The 19,881-nt window shown below is 40.4% G+C and overlaps 1 protein-coding gene across 3 annotated transcripts in view; it reads right to left on the reverse strand.

The window, feature by feature from the left end:
* Positions 1 to 19,881, reverse strand: part of LOC137297690 (epidermal growth factor receptor-like) — a 172,124-nt gene that overhangs the window by 149,770 nt on the left and 2,473 nt on the right. The window contains exon 1 of one of the 3 annotated variants that reach the window (XM_067829609.1): positions 3,066 to 3,140. The exons of the other annotated variants lie outside the window; for them this stretch is intronic. Coding sequence (XP_067685710.1) covers positions 3,066 to 3,087 — 22 coding nt within the window. The 5' untranslated portion in view covers positions 3,088 to 3,140. Of the gene's footprint in view, positions 1 to 3,065; positions 3,141 to 19,881 lie in introns of those variants that run through there. 3 annotated transcript variants of the gene reach the window in all.

Here is a 19,881-nt window from a genome sequence, read left to right on the forward strand (position 1 = left end):
CTGTAGATATCTACTAGACCAGTCACTAGTGAATTATATTGACAGAGGAAAATATAAGATACACTGTAGATATCTATTGGACTAGTCACTAGTGAACTACATTAACAGAGGAAAGTGAAAGATACACTGTAGTTATCTACTGGACCAGTTGCTGGTGAATTACATTGACAGAGGGTGGTCAAAGATACACTGTAGATATCTACTGGACTAGTTGCTGGTGAATTACATTGACAGGGGATGGTCAAAGATACACTGTAGATATCTACTGGACCAGACACTAGTGAATTACATTGACAGAGGATGGTCAAAGATACACTGTAGATATCTACTGGACCAGTCGCTAGTGAATTACATTGACAGAAGAAAGTGAAAGATACACTGTAGATATCTATTGGACTAGTCACTAGTGAATTACATTGACAGAGGATGGTCAAAGATACACTGTAGATATCTACTGGACCAGTTGCTGGTGAATTACATTGACAGAGGATGGTCAAAGATACACTGTAGATATCTACTGGACCAGTCGCTAGTGAATTACATTGACAGAGGAAAGTGAAAGATACACTGTAGATATCTACTGGACCAGTCACTAGTGAATTACATTGACAGAGGATGGTCAAAGATACACTGTAGATATCTACTAGACCAGTCACTAGTGAATTACATTGACGAAGGATGGTCAAAGATACACTGTAGATATCTACTAGACCAGTCACTAGTGAATTATATTGACAGAGGAAAATGAAAGATACACTGTAGATATCTATTGGACTAGTCACTAGTGAACTACATTAACAGAGGAAAGTGAAAGATACACTGTAGTTATCTACTGGACCAGTTGCTGGTGAATTACATTGACAGAGGATGGTCAAAGATACACTGTAGATATCTACTGGACTAGTCGCTGGTGAATTACATTGACAGAGGAAAGTGAAAGATACACTGTAGTTATCTACTGGACCAGTTGCTGGTGAACTACATTGACAGAGGATGGTCAAAGATACACTGTAGATATCTACTAGACCAGTCACTAGTGAATTATATTGACAGAGGAAAATGAAAGATACACTGTAGATATCTATTGGACTAGTCACTAGTGAACTACATTAACAGAGGAAAGTGAAAGATACACTGTAGTTATCTACTGGACCAGTTGCTGGTGAATTACATTGACAGAGGATGGTCAAAGATACACTGTAGATATCCACTGGACTAGTCGCTGGTGAATTACATTGACAGAGGAAAGTGAAAGATACACTGTAGTTATCTACTGGACCAGTTGCTGGTGAACTACATTGACAGAGGGTGGTCAAAGATACACTGTAGATACTGTAAAATCATTATTATTCGCGGGGGTTTAATTTTCGCGCATTTTGCGCAATACAAATATCCGCGAAAATAAGACCTCCGCGAATAATTATGATAAATTGTCATTTTCAGTTTTTCTGATTGACACGATACACACGACTTTACTAAATTGAAAATGTCAGGTCACCTCTTGGATATGTTGTTGTAGGTCTGCATAATCCATGTAGTGCTTTGACAATACTGGTACACATGCACAGAGCTTTCTGAGTAGCTGATTGGCCGAGCGCGACACGGGTCGAGGTCACATATGGGTCAATGATTTCTTACACAAATCTCAACATGGATTCTTCAGTGCTCCATTGCATGTCTCAACGTAGCTAGCGGAAGGCCCTTGTTTCCCCAGCTAATTAGTCAGGTGACAGGATGACAGCTAGGGTCAGTGTTTTCTTTACAGTTTACAGTTTCCTGTGTTATACTCTCGTGATTTCTGTACTTTGATGATGCGCGAAAATTAAATCGGACCAGTTGCTGGTGAATTACATTGACAGGGGATGGTCAAAGATACACTGTAGATATCTACTGGACCAGACACTGGTGAATTACATTGACAGAGGATGGTCAAAGATACACTGTAGATATCTACTGGACCAGTGACTAGTGAATTACATTGACGGAGGATGGTCAGAGATACACTGTAGATATCTACTGGATCAGTCACTAGTGAATTACATTGACAGAGGGTGGTCAAAGATACACTGTAGATATCTACTGGACCAGTCACTAGTGAATTACATTGACAGGGGACGGTCAAAGATACTTTGTAGATATCTACTGGACCAGACACTAGTGAATTACATTGACAGAGGATGGTCAAAGATACACTGTAGATATCTACTGGACCAGTCGCTGGTGAATTACATTGACAGAGGATGGACAGAGATACACTGTAGGTATCTATTGGACTAGTCACTAGTAAATCACATTGACTGGGTACCATATCTACTGAATGTGATTGGTGTTTCTTTGTCTGATTTACATTTTCACATGTCTGACCTTGTCCCCACAAACAGACACTTAGACTAAATATGCACTGTAAGGCCTACATTGTGTTAAGGTTAAAATCCCACTATGTATGTAGTTTTAGCAATGATCAACACAAGGACACATAGCAGCTGTGGTGGCGGCTACTACATATAGTGTCCCTCTCCTGTTTCCCACTCTTAGTCAGTGATCCATGCAGTGAGGGATGCGGTCGATGGATGTAAATATTTCATACATATTCCCCAACAGTTATTCCCTCCAGTAGCTAAGAGTAGCCTCTGGAGTGTAGTTGTTCAGTTGTACTTCACAGTGTTGTTGCTACATTATTGATATGTACAAGCCACTGCAGACCAAGGCAAGAGGTTATCTTGGAGATTGCACTTGTCAAACTGAAACTCAGAAATGTCATATCAGGAACAGATATAGAAGGCTTGATAGACCAGTACAGATGTTATCAGCTATGGTTAGCACTGTACACACCTTTTTCGGATTGGCAGCATCCAGAATGGCAACATGGTTTACAACCTGACCTTCTAATGTGTCTCCGCCATATGAGACTTGTGTACCACAATGTGATGCAATGAGCATATCTTATGTAATACAAGCTACTGATGCAAAACCTAAGGCAGCAAAAAACAGGAGCCAGTGATGTATTTTGTTTACTCTAAACTCATTTGTACAGACCTCCACTTTAAAAGAAGTGTTATATATACCACTCAGTAGAGATGAGTTCATAAAAGTCAGATCCAGGCCTGGTCAGCATACTGTATCCCAAATATACAGATGTCAGGTGGCTCCTGGTCAGCATACTGTATCCCAAATATACAGATGTCAGGTGGCTCCTGGTCAGCATACTGTATCCCAAATATACAGATGTCAGGTGGCTCCTGGTCAGCATACTGTATCCCAAATATACAGATGTCAGGTGGCTCCTGGTCAGCATACTGTATCCCAAATATACAGATGTCAGGTGGCTAACGACAACTCATCATACAATCTCATCTCACAAAACTACATCCACATCAGAAAGCTTGTCTTTTCAATCAACAAGATGCCCTCACATAATATGTAACATTTCTGGTTGCAGTTTCAGTAACCTTCACAGTCCATCCAACACTACACAAGACAGATCTAAAGAGATGAAAAAAAAATATGAAAGAATGAAATAATAAAACAACTTCTGTATATGCCTCAAAAGCTGGACCCCATGTGCTGTACAATGTCAAGACAAATGGTAAATCCTTTTCACAACTATGTTTGAATAATACAATTCATAACTAAATGACTTCGTTTCCACATCCAAACAAACTCATAAAAAATCCAAAAACTATTTCTGATTTGTACATCAGCAGTGAACTGATGTGATGCAAGTGTGAAGTCTGTATGCAGAGTTGGGAGCTCGTCTATCTGACCTGACCTGACCTACTCACCTACATCACATATCTTCACCCAACAACCTGATCACATCTTCTGATAAACTGATTTACAGTCATCCACCTGCCTGAACCCATGGTAGAGACATTTGTTGACCCACCAGCTGACTGCAGAACATCACAATTTTAAGTCAGCTTAATTCATAACAATTTCATATCAAGTTTTGAAATACTTCAGTGAATTTATAACTGCAACTTGAACTATGTATACAAATGTTTATTGACATTTCGACATGACCTTGATAAATGCTTTAACAAAAGATATGTTTATCTTCAGTAACATTTCAAACATGCCATGAGAGTCAAAGGAGTGAGTGATACCTCACAAAAGACAATGTATCTGGATACACTGTTGATGTAACTGCATTTGTTGGTGCCTACATACTGTCTGTACAATAACATACAAAATCAACACACTGGCCTATCCCAACTGAGAACTGCCACATTCCCTTGTCAGTCTGTAGCATAGTCTGTCTCACGGTCCCTGAACCACATTATTTTCCCCATTGCAAACCCCTCCCTGCAATGCTAAGGTCCCAAGTGAAACAAGACTAGATTTCCTCAGGTTATATTCAGACACTAAGTACTAGTCTGGCACTGCAGCTCCATGAAGAGTTTCATATAGGTTTTCTTACATTCAGAGTTTAAACCTGTGCAAAACCATGCATGTTGAACCTGTACAAAACAACACATTTCAAACTAGACACATTTTACCTGAACAAAACTAGACACATTTAACATATTCAAAACCAGACACATTTAACCTGTACAAAACAAGACACATTGAAACTAGACACATTAACCCTTAACAAAATAGACACACTTCACCTGTACAAAATTAGCCACATTTAACTTGTATATTACAATACACATTTAACCTGTGCAAAACCAAAACAAAGGAAAATCCTACACAGGCACATACCACTCAAACTCAAGTCAGAAATACTGTATTACCCCATCCACTCTGGTCTGCAAATAATCCACCCGGAACTAGAAAATCGCCTTACTGACATTGGTCTGAGAATCTTGTATCCAATCAGCCAGCCTAACCACACATACCTGTAAGTTCCCTCCTTACAAGAAACATGGAGTGTTGAAAACTACTTCTGGCTTAATGTTCCCATTGTGCAAGCATTAACAGTATGTTTCAGTTTTCTTTCTAACGTTGTTTCAGGCAGTTATTCATCCAGTATACAATGTGGTCTGTGGTCTAAACCATCATTAAATACTGGGGGACTATAGTATTATCGTTAAGGGGGACTATAGTATTATCGTTAAGTATCGTCATGGAAATTCTAAATCCAGTCCTTTCAACTTTCTGTTGCTACGATGACCTGGAGTGAAATATGCATGTGTACACCAAAGTGAATGCAATCTTCGATATTGTGAATGTGTGTAATGTTGTGCCTATCACAATGTGCTGCTCCCAAGTACTCAGTAGTGCTACAAAGGACTTTTGTTGACAAGATACGCCCATGTGTGTAGATCATTGGACTGCAGTGATGCTGTGTTGCCGCTCCTGCTGATGTATGTCAATGCACCTGTCTGTTTGTTCAGATGTGTCCATTGTTATACATGTACTGTCACCATCTCAAAGGAATTTTAAAAATGAAATTACAATCAAACAGGAAAGAAACCACTCAGAATGTGCAATGTAAGAAAACTTACCTAGTAAATAGGAGATTCTCATTAACGAAATACTTATTGTGACTTCACAAACACACATTTCATTTTCATCTTTCAAGAGACACACCTCTTTTGCTGAAAGCACTTGACTCATTACTTCTTAAACTTGTGTATAGCACTCATCAAAACTCAATCTTCAACCACTCCTAACCTAACCAGCCTCAGCCTTGAATTTACCCTATTCACAAACTCACACCAGCTCTTACCCCTATCAAATACACCAACTTTACCCCCATCAACTACACCAACTCTATCCCATGCCTGTTACACCAACTTTAACCCACCCCCACCCCCTTCAACTACATCAACTCTACACCCACCCCCTATCAACTACACCACCTCTACTCCGATCAACTACCCGACATAAACTATATCCCACACCATCTCTATCCCACAGTACTATATCCCACACCATATCTACCCAACATAAAATATACCCCACACCATCTCTACCCCACATGAACTATACCCCACACCATCTTTACCCTACATGAACTATACCCCACACCATCTCTACCCTACATGAACTATACCCCACACCATCTCTACCCCACATCAACTATACCTCACACCATCTTTACCCCACATCAACTATACTCCACACCATCTCTACCCCACATCAACTATATCCCACACCATCTTTACCCTACATGAACTATACCCCACACCATCTCTACCCTACATGAACTATACCCCACAACATCTCTACTGCACACCATCTCTACCCCACACCATCTTTACCCCACATCAACTATACCCCACACCATATCTACCCCACATCAACTATACCCCACACCATATCTACCCCACATAAACTATACCCCACACCATCTTTACCCTACATGAACTATACCCCACACCATCTCTACCCCACATCAACTATACCCCACACCATCTTTACCCCACATCAACTATATCCCACACCATCTCTACCCCACATGAACTATACCCCACACCATCTCTACCCCACATAAACTATACCCCACACCATCTTTACCCCACATGAACTATACCCCACACCATCTCTACCCCACATAAACTATACCCCACACCATCTTTACCCCACATGAACTATATCCCACACCATCTCTACCCCACATCAACTATATCCCCCACCATCTCTACCCCACATGAACTATACCCCACACCATCTCTACCCCACATAAACTATACCCCACACCATCTTTACCCCACATGAACTATATCCCACACCATCTCTACCCCACATCAACTACACCCCACACCATCTTTACCCCACATGAACTACACCCCACACCATATCTACACCACATGAACTATACCCCACACCATCTCTACCCCACATAAACTATACCCCACACCATCTTTACCCCACATGAACTATACCCCACACCATCTCTACCCCACATAAACTATACCCCACACCATCTTTACCCCACATGAACTATATCCCACACCATCTCTACCCCACATCAACTATATCCCCCACCATCTCTACCCCACATGAACTATACCCCACACCATCTCTACCCCACATAAACTATACCCCACACCATCTTTACCCCACATGAACTATATCCCACACCATCTCTACCCCACATCAACTACACCCCACACCATCTCTACCCCACATGAACTACACCCCACACCATCTTTACCCCACATGAACTATATCCCCCACCATCTCTACCCCACATGAACTACACCCCACACCATATCTACACCACATAAACTATACCCCACACCATCTCTACCCCACATCAACTATATCCCCCACCATCTCTACCCCACATGAACTACACCCCACACCATATCTACACCACATAAACTATACCCATCATAATCTCTACCCCAAATGAAGTATACCCCACACCATCTCTACCCTACATGAACTATACCCCACAACATCTCTACCGCACACCATCTCTACCCCACACCATCTTTACCCCACATCAACTATACCCCACACCATATCTACCCCACATCAACTATACCCCACACCATATCTACCCCACATAAACTATACCCCACACCATCTTTACCCTACATGAACTATACCCCACACCATCTTTACCCCACATCAACTATACCCCACACCATCTTTACCCCACATCAACTATATCCCACACCATCTCTACCCCACATGAACTATACCCCACACCATCTCTACCCCACATAAACTATACCCCACACCATCTTTACCCCACATGAACTATACCCCACACCATCTCTACCCCACATAAACTATACCCCACACCATCTTTACCCCACATGAACTACACCCCACACCATCTCTACCCCACATGAACTATACCCATCATAATCTCTACCCCAAATGAAGTATACCCCACACCATTGTATGAAAGCTCTCCTCTTAATGGTACAGCCTCAGTGTACTTCGAAATGTGCAGTATATCACTATGTATATAGTGAGAGTGTAATCAGGAGGCGTTTTACAACTTACCACACATTGCCAGCTTGTATCAGGGAGACTGGGCAACTCATCATTAAGACCAACTTTACGACCAGGCTATATGTAAAAGTTAATCTGTTTATGAGGTGGGTTGTACAGAAGAGCTAATGTTATTACCTACAGACCTGGTATAATGTCTTCTTACTTAATGAGTATAGACCCACTATTTATGCCTATTTCTAGTGGCAATTGCTGTAATTCTAGCATTAGCAAAAATCATGGTAAAAATCATCTCAACACTATCAGCAAAATTCCTTATACCCAAGTCAGAGCACACCAGCAATAATGTAAATAGATGAATGAGTAAGAGAGGGCATCAGAAGGGGATCCAGGAGGGGCCTGACATATTGTCTGGCTGAGACATAAGCAAAGTCATTGAGAAATGCCGAGATTGTAGAGTGGTGTGACCTGCTCCAGTTCTTCCAGTCACAAACATTCTGTGATCAGCTGCCAATACCGACAGAGGTGGGCACAAGTATGTGGGCTCAGCCACGCAACCGGCAGGAAAAGTACAATCTCTTTCGCAATACACTTATAGAACAAACAAAAAACATTGTCTGTTGTAACATGTTCAGAAATATTGTAATTTTATTCCAAGAAATCATACCATTGAAGTTCTGATGCCAATACCCTGGTGTGGTTGAGAATATGGAGCACAATATATAAAACACAGTGTATAGGACATAGAGTGCAGTGTTATATAGCATGGAGATTGCAGTGTGGAGCACAGAGGACACTAAACAATCTTCCATGTAATAACAATTTTATTAATAGAGTTAATGCCTTGGTATCAAACAAGCGAACGTGAGTTTAATAGAAATGGTAATTCAAAGAAGTGAGTTTCGTATTCTGTGTATTACACTCCAACATAAATTGATAGAAACTGCCTACAGTGTGATGACTGTTAGCTTCCCGCAAGTCAAGTCAATTCTAATTTCTTGCGACAGAGGCATTAACATTGTGACATCATAACTGTAACCATTATGACATCATATACCTAGTGGTATTACATAATTGTAATACTGCCATAAAAATATCACACTGCAGTATCTTCCACAGGTGAATAATAACTATAGTTATCTAACAGAGAGTATATAACAGAGACTGCAGTGTATCTAACAAGGAGTGCACAGAGTAGAGCATACAATATCTAACAAAACACAGAGTGCAAAGTATATAGCATGAAGCATACAGTGTTTCTCTCACCTCACACATGAATGTCACTTTCTGATTGGGTAAGCGCTATTCTATTATTTTCAATGTACCCGCTTACAGGCAATGTATTATTTTCAATGTACACCGCTGGGAATTCCAAACTCTTCTGGTGCTTCATGGTAGTACTTCTTTGTCTCGAATAACATTGAAGCACGCTTGAAGCACAGAAATTACCGATGTTTTGTGATTGAAAATCTAAATCTGTTTACCTTGTGTTGTCTGCAAAATGGCGATTCACCTCACATTCAACAGAAGTGCTTCAAACAGTTCAAAATTAAAACTCAGGTGTTCAGTAAAATAAATATGGTGTTCACTGGTCCCTCGGGGTCCATGGGCTCATGTACCCTCGAGGGGAACATATACAAACCTCAAGGGTACATGAGCCCATGGACCCCGAGGGACCAGTGAACAACTTGCAGTGTACAGTAAGTATAGAGCATGAAGCACAGAATACAAGAGTACACCTGTGTGAACAGCGTAGTTATCATGCAGTGTATGGAAGGTAGAGAGTGGATTGCAGAACACAAACTGAGGTCTAAAGGATCCATGTAAATCCCTGAGCAATGCAGAAAATAACTTCACATGGCTTAGTACAGAAGATGAAAAAGGGCACAATCAGGTGACTCCAGTCTAAGACACGCAGACTGGCAGCACCCGTCTCCAACTACACCACTGCACCATCATGTATTCATGTAACACACATTTGCTATTGCTAAATGTCACAATTCTTAAACTCAACTTCTCTTGCTAAAGATTACATTTCAGAGCTATTCCTGTAACTTCCTTTCGCATTATCTTCTAAATGAGATCCTGTCTGACATTTATACTGCTTTTGTAACCATATATGGAAGAACAGACAGGTTCTCCAACAAATTTCCTCTTATTGTTTCCACAAGATGACAATGTCAGCAGCCTGACAACTTCTGCTAAAAAGTGGTACATTTGAATTGTATAACAGCAGACATATAACTGTGTATCATCCAGTAATTTCCTAACTGTGAGCAGGAACATATTTTATTGCCCAGTGATGGCATCAAAGTTGATATCAATACAAACTGGTATGAATTAATTCAGTCACATGTTGGCACTTCCTTGCATATGCAATAATCACTGGTCAGATTAAGAAAAATCACTGAAAATGTGTATCACCATACAAGGACAAGTATGGAAATGATATTGTTAATGAATATATGCAAATAAATTATCTGAAGACAGTAACTGCAATTTCCTGAAGTTCAAGGCATAATCAGCTGAATCAGTCTTATCACATCTGTAACTTTGAACTTGAGATTCGATGCCAAACTAATCCTCAGATGCCATTGTGTGAATGTGACATACATGTCTGCTTGATTACCCAGAGCAGTGGAGCCTGATGTCCCCATTCACCTTCACTCAGCCTTCTTTGTAATGAAAACATAAAAAATTCTACAAGCAAAGATTGGCTTGGAATACCTTTTGTTGTTCATTTTGACAAAAGAAATTGAACCACATACCTTTTAGCTAACCTAAATTATGCAGAAACCACAGCATGTTGTCTCAAGCTTCTTATGTGAGAAACACCTATATTGGAGTTAATCAAAACTGGCTGTAACAGATTATAGGAAAAAAATCCCAATTCTTGTAATATGATGCACTAGATACCTGTAATACTGGAGCAGTATAGACTACCAATAACCTGCACTAGACACCTGCAATACCCGAGAAGTATAGGATACCAATCACCAGCACTAGACACCTGTAATACTGGAAAAGTGTAGGCTACCAATCACCTGCACTAGACACCTGTAATACTGGAAAAGTGTAGGCTACCAATCACCTGCATTAGACACCTGTAATACTGGAAAAGTATTGGTTACCAATCACAAGCACTAGACACTTGTAATACCAGAGAAGTATTGGCTACCAATCACCTGCACTAGACACCTGTAATACTGGAAAAGTGTAGGCCACCATTCACCTGTACTAGACACCTGTAATACTGGAAAAGTGTAGGCCACCAATCACCTGCACTAGACACCTGTAATACTGGAGAAGTTTAGGCTACCAATCACCTGCACTAGACACCTGTAATCCTGAAGCACAGTCTACCTGTAACTGTAACGTGCCATCAGAAAGACTGGTAAGGTAGTCAACCCACAGAATTGGCAAGTATGTAATTTTTCCACATGATTAGTTCTAAAGTAACTAAACTGTTTGCCAGATAGGTGACCAACATAAATAAAAACACATTCACCTCAGGGTACAATTTATCCATTTTGAGAGTAGTTGAAAACAACAAATACTAAGGAATGTTCATATGTTCATGACAGAGTATAACTCTACCCTCTAATATTATTTCAGCTATTGAATAGTTATGACTGTGCCGGACCTCTCATGGCCTGAAGCTGAAGCATGGGTCCTTATGTACCTTTAAGCTACTGCCTGGCTGTTACAGTCCTCAAGCACAACAAATGAATGTCATTTTGTGGATTACACAGTTAATCCTATCACCAAAGCAGTTACTTCACAGAGGCTGTATACGAACAAACAGATCACAGTCTACTGGATAATTATATAGTAGGGCTATTGACGTTAATGGGATGAGGCCTCGAGGGAGATTTACAGTGGTCAGTAGGTTTTATCCTGTGCTTCTGTCCTGCACTGATATCGAGCATGATGTGTCTTTCCAGCATAGAGTAAACCAGGGACTGGTAGGTGATGTTCTGGATCATGTCTAGTCATGCTGTGTGGATCAACGCTTCTGTTTCAGTAACTGTTTCATAATCTGTTGCAGGCTATCATGCTGTGTGGATCAACGCTTCTGTTTCAGTAACTGTTTCATAATCTGTTGCAGGCTATCATGCTGTGTGGATCAACGCTTCTGTTTCAGTAACTGTTTCATAATCTGTTGCAGGCTATCATGCTGTGTGGATCAACGCTTCTGTTTCAGTAACTGTTTCATAATCTGTTGCAGGCTATCATGCTGTGTGGATCAACGCTTCTGTTTCAGTAACTGTTTCATAATCTGTTGCAGGCTATCATGCTGTGTGGATCAACGCTTCTGTTTCAGTAACTGTTTCATAATCTGTTGCAGGCTATCATGCTGTGTGGATCAACGCTTCTGTTTCAGTAACTGTTTCATAATCTGTTGCAGGCTATCATGCTGTGTGGATCAACGCTTCTGTTTCAGTAACTGTTTCATAATCTGTTGCAGGCTATCATGCTGTGTGGATCAACGCTTCTGTTTCAGTAACTGTTTCATAATCTGTTGCAGGCTATCATGCTGTGTGGATCAACGCTTCTGTTTCAGTAACTGTTTCATAATCTGTTGCAGGCTATCATGCTGTAGTTGGATTATTGCTCAACACAAATTACAATATTCATTCCTTCACCTGTGTATAAATTAGTCACTATTGCATCCTATTTAGGTTTCTATTGCATCCTATCCCAAGTTATGACTACATGCACCACTTACACAAAGCTCCGTGAAAGCAAGCTTGGTGGGATTAGACCATATAACAGGTTTAACAACTCATGCTCAACTCTTTTCCAGGGTCTGATCCTGTGACCAAAGAACTAAGCTGACAACATTCCATTACGAAGTAATCAAAGGAACTTAGGATCCCAACATTCCCACAGCATAAGAGGAAATGACAGGCACACATTTCTCTATCATCCAAGCATGACCTACATGTAAACCCACAAATACAAGCAAGGGATCATCAACACCTACTCTGAAACCAATATGCAGCCCCAAACCAGCAGCCAGTTTCACTCTTAGTTTACAAAATGTTATTAAAATGTTCCCAGTCCACATTACAATTGATACGGCTTTGATGAGTAGCTAGACACAGAAGTGTATGAAATCTGTAAGATGTTTGATAGATGTTGACAGTCAGTTGGTAGTAAGATGTCGCATGAAGGTCCACATTAACTGACAGAGATACGTGAAGAGCAACAGAAGGTTGGGTTGTACGATCAGCATGCAGCCAGCCACCAGATACACTCCACGACAAAACAGGATAAGCACCCTTTAAACAAAAACCCAAAAATAATTTGGGAATGAGTTGAACACAATCTCAAACAGTATTTCTGAAATAACAAGTCAGCACTGAGTATTTCTACAGTCGAACATGTGTCACAATCAAGTTGTACAATGTATTTCTAATGCCTGTAGAACCATTTAGTTACCCAGACACTAGTCTCCTGAACTGCATCAATGTTCATGAAAAGCTCTTACTTGAAGAAAAATGAACATTAAACTCCTCTTCCGCTAACCTTTACAAGAATGGCTAGTGAATTCTAAGAGTGAAGATTTCCCTCTAGGGGGAGATAATATGATCCCACATCAAAGACAAAGCAGACTACAACACAGGTAGGACTGATCCTAATGACATGGCATAAAGTAGATAACATGGGAACCAAGCAGACACAGCCTCACAGACATGCCAGGAGCATCAGCAGACAAGGGGAGAGTAGGGAGCATGAGTGAGCTGGAAACCAGTACCCAGACAAGAGGGACAAGGGGAGAGTGGATACCATGAGTGAGGTGGAAACCAGTAGTCAGACAAGGGGAGAGTGGGTACCATGAGTGAGGTGGAAATCAGTAGTCAAGACAAGGGGAGAGTGGATACCATGAATGAGGTGGAAACCAGTAGTCAGACAAGGGGACAGTGGGTAGCATGAGTGAGGTGGAAATCAGTAGTCAAGACAAGGGGAGAGTGGATACCATGAATGAAGTGGAAACCAGTAGTCAGACAAGGGGACAGTGGGTAGCATGAGTGAGGTGGAAATCAGTAGCTGGACAAGGGGACAGTGGATACCATGAATGAGGTGGAAACCAGTAGTCAGACAAGGGGACAGTGGGTAGCATGAGTGAGGTGGAAATCAGTAGTCAAGACAAGGGCAGAGTGGATACCATGAATGAGGTGGAAACCAGTAGTCAGACAAGGGGACAGTGGGTACCATGAGTGAGGTGGAAATCAGTAGTCAAGACAAGGGGAGAGTGGATACCATGAATGAGGTGGAAACCAGTAGTCAGACAAGGGGACAGTGGGTAGCATGAGTGAGGTGGAAATCAGTAGCTGGACAAGGGGACAGTGGGTAGCATGAGTGAGGTGGAAATCAGTAGCTAGACAAGGGGACAGTGGGTAGCATGAGTGAGGTGGAAATCAGTAGCTGGACAAGGGGACAGTGGGTACCATGAGTGAGGTGGAAATCAGTAGCTGGACAAGGGGAGAGTGGGTATCATGAGTGAGGTGGAAATCAGTAGTTGGACAAGGGGAGAGTGGGTAGGAGACATAAGAAACTAACACTGATCTGTGGTGGCTTTGAAGCAGTTGAAAGCGAAATCATTGTTTCACACACCTGCGAACTCATGCGTGGAAACAGGATGGATGTTCACATATATTTCCCCACTTTGCAATGCAGGTTTTATGCATCTGTCCGTAGCTCCTCAAAGATTTCCAGCATTGAAAACACAGGTGACAACAAGAAAATAAATTAAAAACAAATATCTGCATAGCAAGATGGTACCTACAACACTGTATGCTGGCTACAGTTGTGTGGAAACAGAGCAAGTGCTTGCTTTGTGCACATTCAGAGCATGACGCCATACATTGTACCACTCTTTATATGGCTGACTGGGCCACAACACACTCTCACAACACAGTCACAGATACAAAAAGGTTTCAAGGGCAAAGTGTTGTTTACTATTTTGGTCCATCAGAACTCTATCCAGTGTGAAAGTCCTCAGTTCTGCGAGACCCACTATCTATTATTGCCAAAAATGTTTTCAATATTGGTAAGTATTTGAGGAATGAGTACATCCTGCTGCCAACCAACAAAGAGGTCTGTGCATAATGACCCAGTGTTGAGAGGATGGTCAGCTGTGCTGCCATGCATGACTAGCCCAAGTCTCAGACAGTCAATACTGACAAGTGACCACAAAAGAAAGTCACTGAAGACATGACAGAGTGTTTAAACAGCAATAAAAGTAGCCTGACTAGACAGGGAATAATTCATGATTAGGAGCAAGGACAGTGAGCTATTTATTTTCTGGTGAGGAAAGTGGGTTGGATTCACCATGCTACTATCCAGTTGTGACTATGCATATATCTGAACTGTGCCTGGAATCAAACAGTAGTAATGGTACACTTTACACTCTAACATAGCAGGGAATATTACTTACTGGGATTTCAAATCAAGCATCAGTTGACCTCCTTTCTTCGTTTTTCATATTTTTACACATATGCCAAAATGCCTAAGGAGAAGTACTAAAATAATCATTGTACATTAGCTAAAGATTCATGTCAAATATTTCCTTTCACAAAATGATCTTACTATCATATATTACTAGAATACACAATATATTCATAAAAAGATGAATTATGTGTAACTGTGCCTTCAATTTATGATCAGAATCTTAAACACGGCACTGCTTAAATTGTCTGATGATGAGATTTAGCCAGGGCAATGAAACGCCTTGCATCTTAATGCATCATTCCAAAAGCACTATGTATAGAGAGCACAATATCAGCCACATCACTGACATAAAGTATAGAGAGCACAATATCAGCCACATCACTGACATAAAGTATAGAGAGGACACTGTGTCTATCACATCACTGACATAATGTATAGGGATGACACTGTGTCTATCACATCACTGACATAAAGTATAGAGAGGACACTGTGTCTATCACATCACTGACATAAAGTATAGGGAGGACACTGTGTCTATCACATCACTGACATAATAGGGAGGACACTGTGTCTATCACATCACTGACATAAAGTATAGGGAGGACACTGTGTCTATCACATCACTGACATATTGTATAGGGAGGACACTGTGTCTATCACATCACTGACATAAAGTATAGGGAGGACACTGTCTATCACATCACTGACATAAAGTATAGAGAGGACACTGTGTCTATCACATCACTGACATAAAGTATAGAGAGGACACTGTGTCTATCACATCACTGACATAATGTGTAGGGAGGACACTGTGTCTATCACATCACTGACATAAAGTATAGAGAGGACACTGTGTCTATCACATCACTGACATAAAGTATAGGGAGGACACTGTGTCTATCACATCACTGACATAATGTATAGGGAGGACACTGTGTCTATCACATCACTGACATAAAGTATAGGGAGGACACTGTCTATCACATCACTGACATATTGTATAGGGAGGACACTGTGTCTATCACATCACTGACATAAAGTATAGGGAGGACACTGTGTCTATCACATCACTGACATAAAGTATAGAGAGGACACTGTGTCTATCACATCACTGACATAAAGTATAGAGAGGACACTGTGTCTATCACATCACTGACATAAAGTATAGGGAGGACACTGTGTCTATCACATCACTAACACAATGTAGAGAGAGGACACTATGCCTACCACATCACTGACATAATATGCACCAAGAACACAGTATTTATGACACAACTGACACAACATACACAGAAAGAAGAAATTGAACAGTAGTACTTCTTGTTCAAACAAGAGGACAGTGGCTATGTACAGGCATGCTTCTGTGACAATGGAGATTTCAACACCTGACTACAAGAATTCACTGCAACGTGGATATGTGACACCTGAGGTTCATATTTCATGTCATTTCTCTGCGGTAAAACGACTGGAGCTCTCCTTCCTCCACAAGTGTCATCTGTGTGGATATACCAGGCCATGTCTGCCTACACTTGCTTGGAAGGCTGTTTGACAATGCACCAAATAATGACGGCCATATTTGGTCAGCAGTTAATTTGTGGCTTAAGGAATGCCTAGAGGTTATTTCCTGCTCCACAGGGTGATGGTGGTGGAGCTACGGCCACCCCTTCACACAGGTGGCTGGGTGGTTAGGGGTACAAAACAACACCCACTAACCTACAACATCATTCAACTATAGCCAAGCTCCCTCACACAACAGCCGATGAACATATGCTTACATATATTCAGGCATTACAGAGAGAGTTGCAACATTTCCACAATATAGTTCATATAAAATATTCGAACAATTAAAACATTTTAGACAAATATATGCCATAGCTTTTTGTATTGCATATTTCACAAGCCTTCACACATAGTAGTGATTAGTATTTATACACATGTGTTTGTGTATTGCACACACACACACATGTTGATGTCATTTATGAATTAATGATTGAACTAAAGCCTTGTTCATTTCAAACATGTAACTGATGACATACAGGCATTCTCAGAACATATGAATGTAACAATGCAGCCATCAATATAGTGATATTTGAGACAGCTATTGTGATGGAGGCAACAGAAGATGACAATGGTAAATGTGAAATAGGCAAGTTGCCTGTCTGTGTGGTGATTGGCATTTGATACACATTTGTAACCTCTGTCTGCCACAATGTAAAATGAATGATGTATCTGTCACAATACGCCAAGACAATAATAGCATGGTAGTGATGTCATATCACAAGTGCAAGCATACTGATAACTTAAAATTCCATCACAATGTGAAGCAGTCAGTCTGTCACAAATACATTCAGTCTGGTTCATCACATATTCCAAGAATGGAAATTCACCCATGTATAAAAATATATGTAGGAGATATTTTCTCACATAGAGGAAAATTGTTGGCGTGTGTTTTTAACAATATCTAGAGCATGGTGAACATCAACACTATCTGTCAGATAGGACTGCAAGGCATTACTGGTATACTAGAAGATCGCAATACGCTTTTCAAATGATACAGATGGCAATATATTTTCTGAGAATCAGTATATTGGGTAAAGAACAAATATGAACTTTTTGTGATTATCTTTATGGTTTAAATTATAATCTACACAAACTTTCACTCACAGTCCATGTTTTCCTTCATAATTCAATGAAAAAACTGCATACTGTAATATTGTAAATTGTTACAAAAAGAAAATAGAATCTTTGACTAAGCAACCAAATTTTGAGATGTGAACCATAACATACAGGTGCAGGGAATTAAGGATGTAGAAAATATGGCCGACAGACACAATCAGTGTCACTTACTGTCAAACACTTAAGATCCCAATATATCACAATACACATCCCAATACTTGTACCTGAATCACAATATACTGCAACACAATTTATTTCCAAATTCCCGGCAGTACTATCACATACACTCAGAGCTTTTTCTGTTTCTTGTAAAAACTGTTCAGAGAAATCAACCTTCCACCATGAAAACCGACCTTCTTCACCAATGACATACATTATAGACTATCAAGTTAGAAGGAATTATTGATTTATGTTGTATAGTTTAGTGACTGCCCGTGAGATAAGACAATAGCAGTAACTCTAAACGCCTACAAGTTGTTTGATCATATTTTCAACAGAATAAATGAACTGTTCAGATCAAGTCTCATGTCCCTTGTTGCAGCAGATACATTATGAAGGGGTATCCCCCCGTTCACCAGGTGTGGGGAGGCAGCTGACAGGAAGTCCACACACAAGGTGCTGGTGGACCTCTATCTGCTTCACTGCCCACATCAAATGAACACTCACACATAAATTCACTTCAAATACTTTTTCAGCAGAAAACAAAAATAAAAGCTTTTAGAAATGCATTTTTCTGTTTGTGACTTGAATGGGATGGCGTATACAGGCATGGGTAGCACACCTTACATAGTGAACAACAGCACATTCAACCCTACCTCTTGCTGATTAGCCACAAGTTCAATATCATAAAGCCTACCTCTTGCTGATTAGCCATAAGTTCAATATCATAAAGCCTAACATGAGATTTCTTTACAAACTTCGTAAAAGATCAAGCTACTAAATATACACTGTATTATTTGAAACCTTCTAGATTTGTTAGAACTCTGACAAATGTTGTTGCCTAATCTGCTAACATAACCGACAACTTATATGGAAAAAGTCATGGCAACAATTTAGATTATATATGATACATTAGTTTTCAAACGTTCATGCTCAAACATTAAAGAGTATAGCTTAATTAGATTAAAAATCAAATTCCTCATGGTAAATGTTTCAGTGACCATGAATTTTACACAGAACAATTGATATGCCTGATTATTCCTCTAGTACTAGAAAGATTTTGTTCATTCTGTGAACTACTTGACCTTGGTCCAATGTGATCCTTTCCATAACATAATCAAATGTCAAGGTACTTCCTGTGAAGCAGGTTAAATCTGATCCTTCCCATGACATTGGTCATGTGGGACAACACATACAGTATCATTTGAAGTCCTCAAAGCCAGCATGGCAGTAACATGCTCTTACACATAATGTAACAAGAGACAAGAGAGCTGGGTTTCACACATGTACTTATGTTACATTGTTTATACCGAAGGACAAAGTATTATAGTTCAGATGCACCATGCTATATTGGACTGTGTAGAATAACAAGTCCTCTAATACTGAGATTAACAAGCAAGATTAGCAAGATAGATGTCGATAATACCTCACCATGTAATATAATTTGGAATAGGGAAAGTGTACATTCCGCTATTAAGTACAAGGACAGAAACAACCATAAAGGAATGAAGATGATACCAGTGACGCTAAAACCCAAATGAACGTAACTGTGCTCATAGGGACACTACATGCCTCCCTGGTCTCATTTACTAGTCTATCTCACAGTCCCTGAACCATATTTTTCCCTACATCACAGCCCTCCCTGCAGTGCTAAAGCCCTAAATGAAGCAAGTCTAGATTTCCTCAGGTTCTGAATCTCTGATCTCCCTGGGGTTACTCTTCAAT

Source organism: Haliotis asinina, chromosome 10, assembly GCF_037392515.1.
Source record: "Haliotis asinina isolate JCU_RB_2024 chromosome 10, JCU_Hal_asi_v2, whole genome shotgun sequence".
In the NCBI taxonomy this organism is placed as follows: Eukaryota; Metazoa; Mollusca; class Gastropoda; order Lepetellida; family Haliotidae; genus Haliotis; species Haliotis asinina.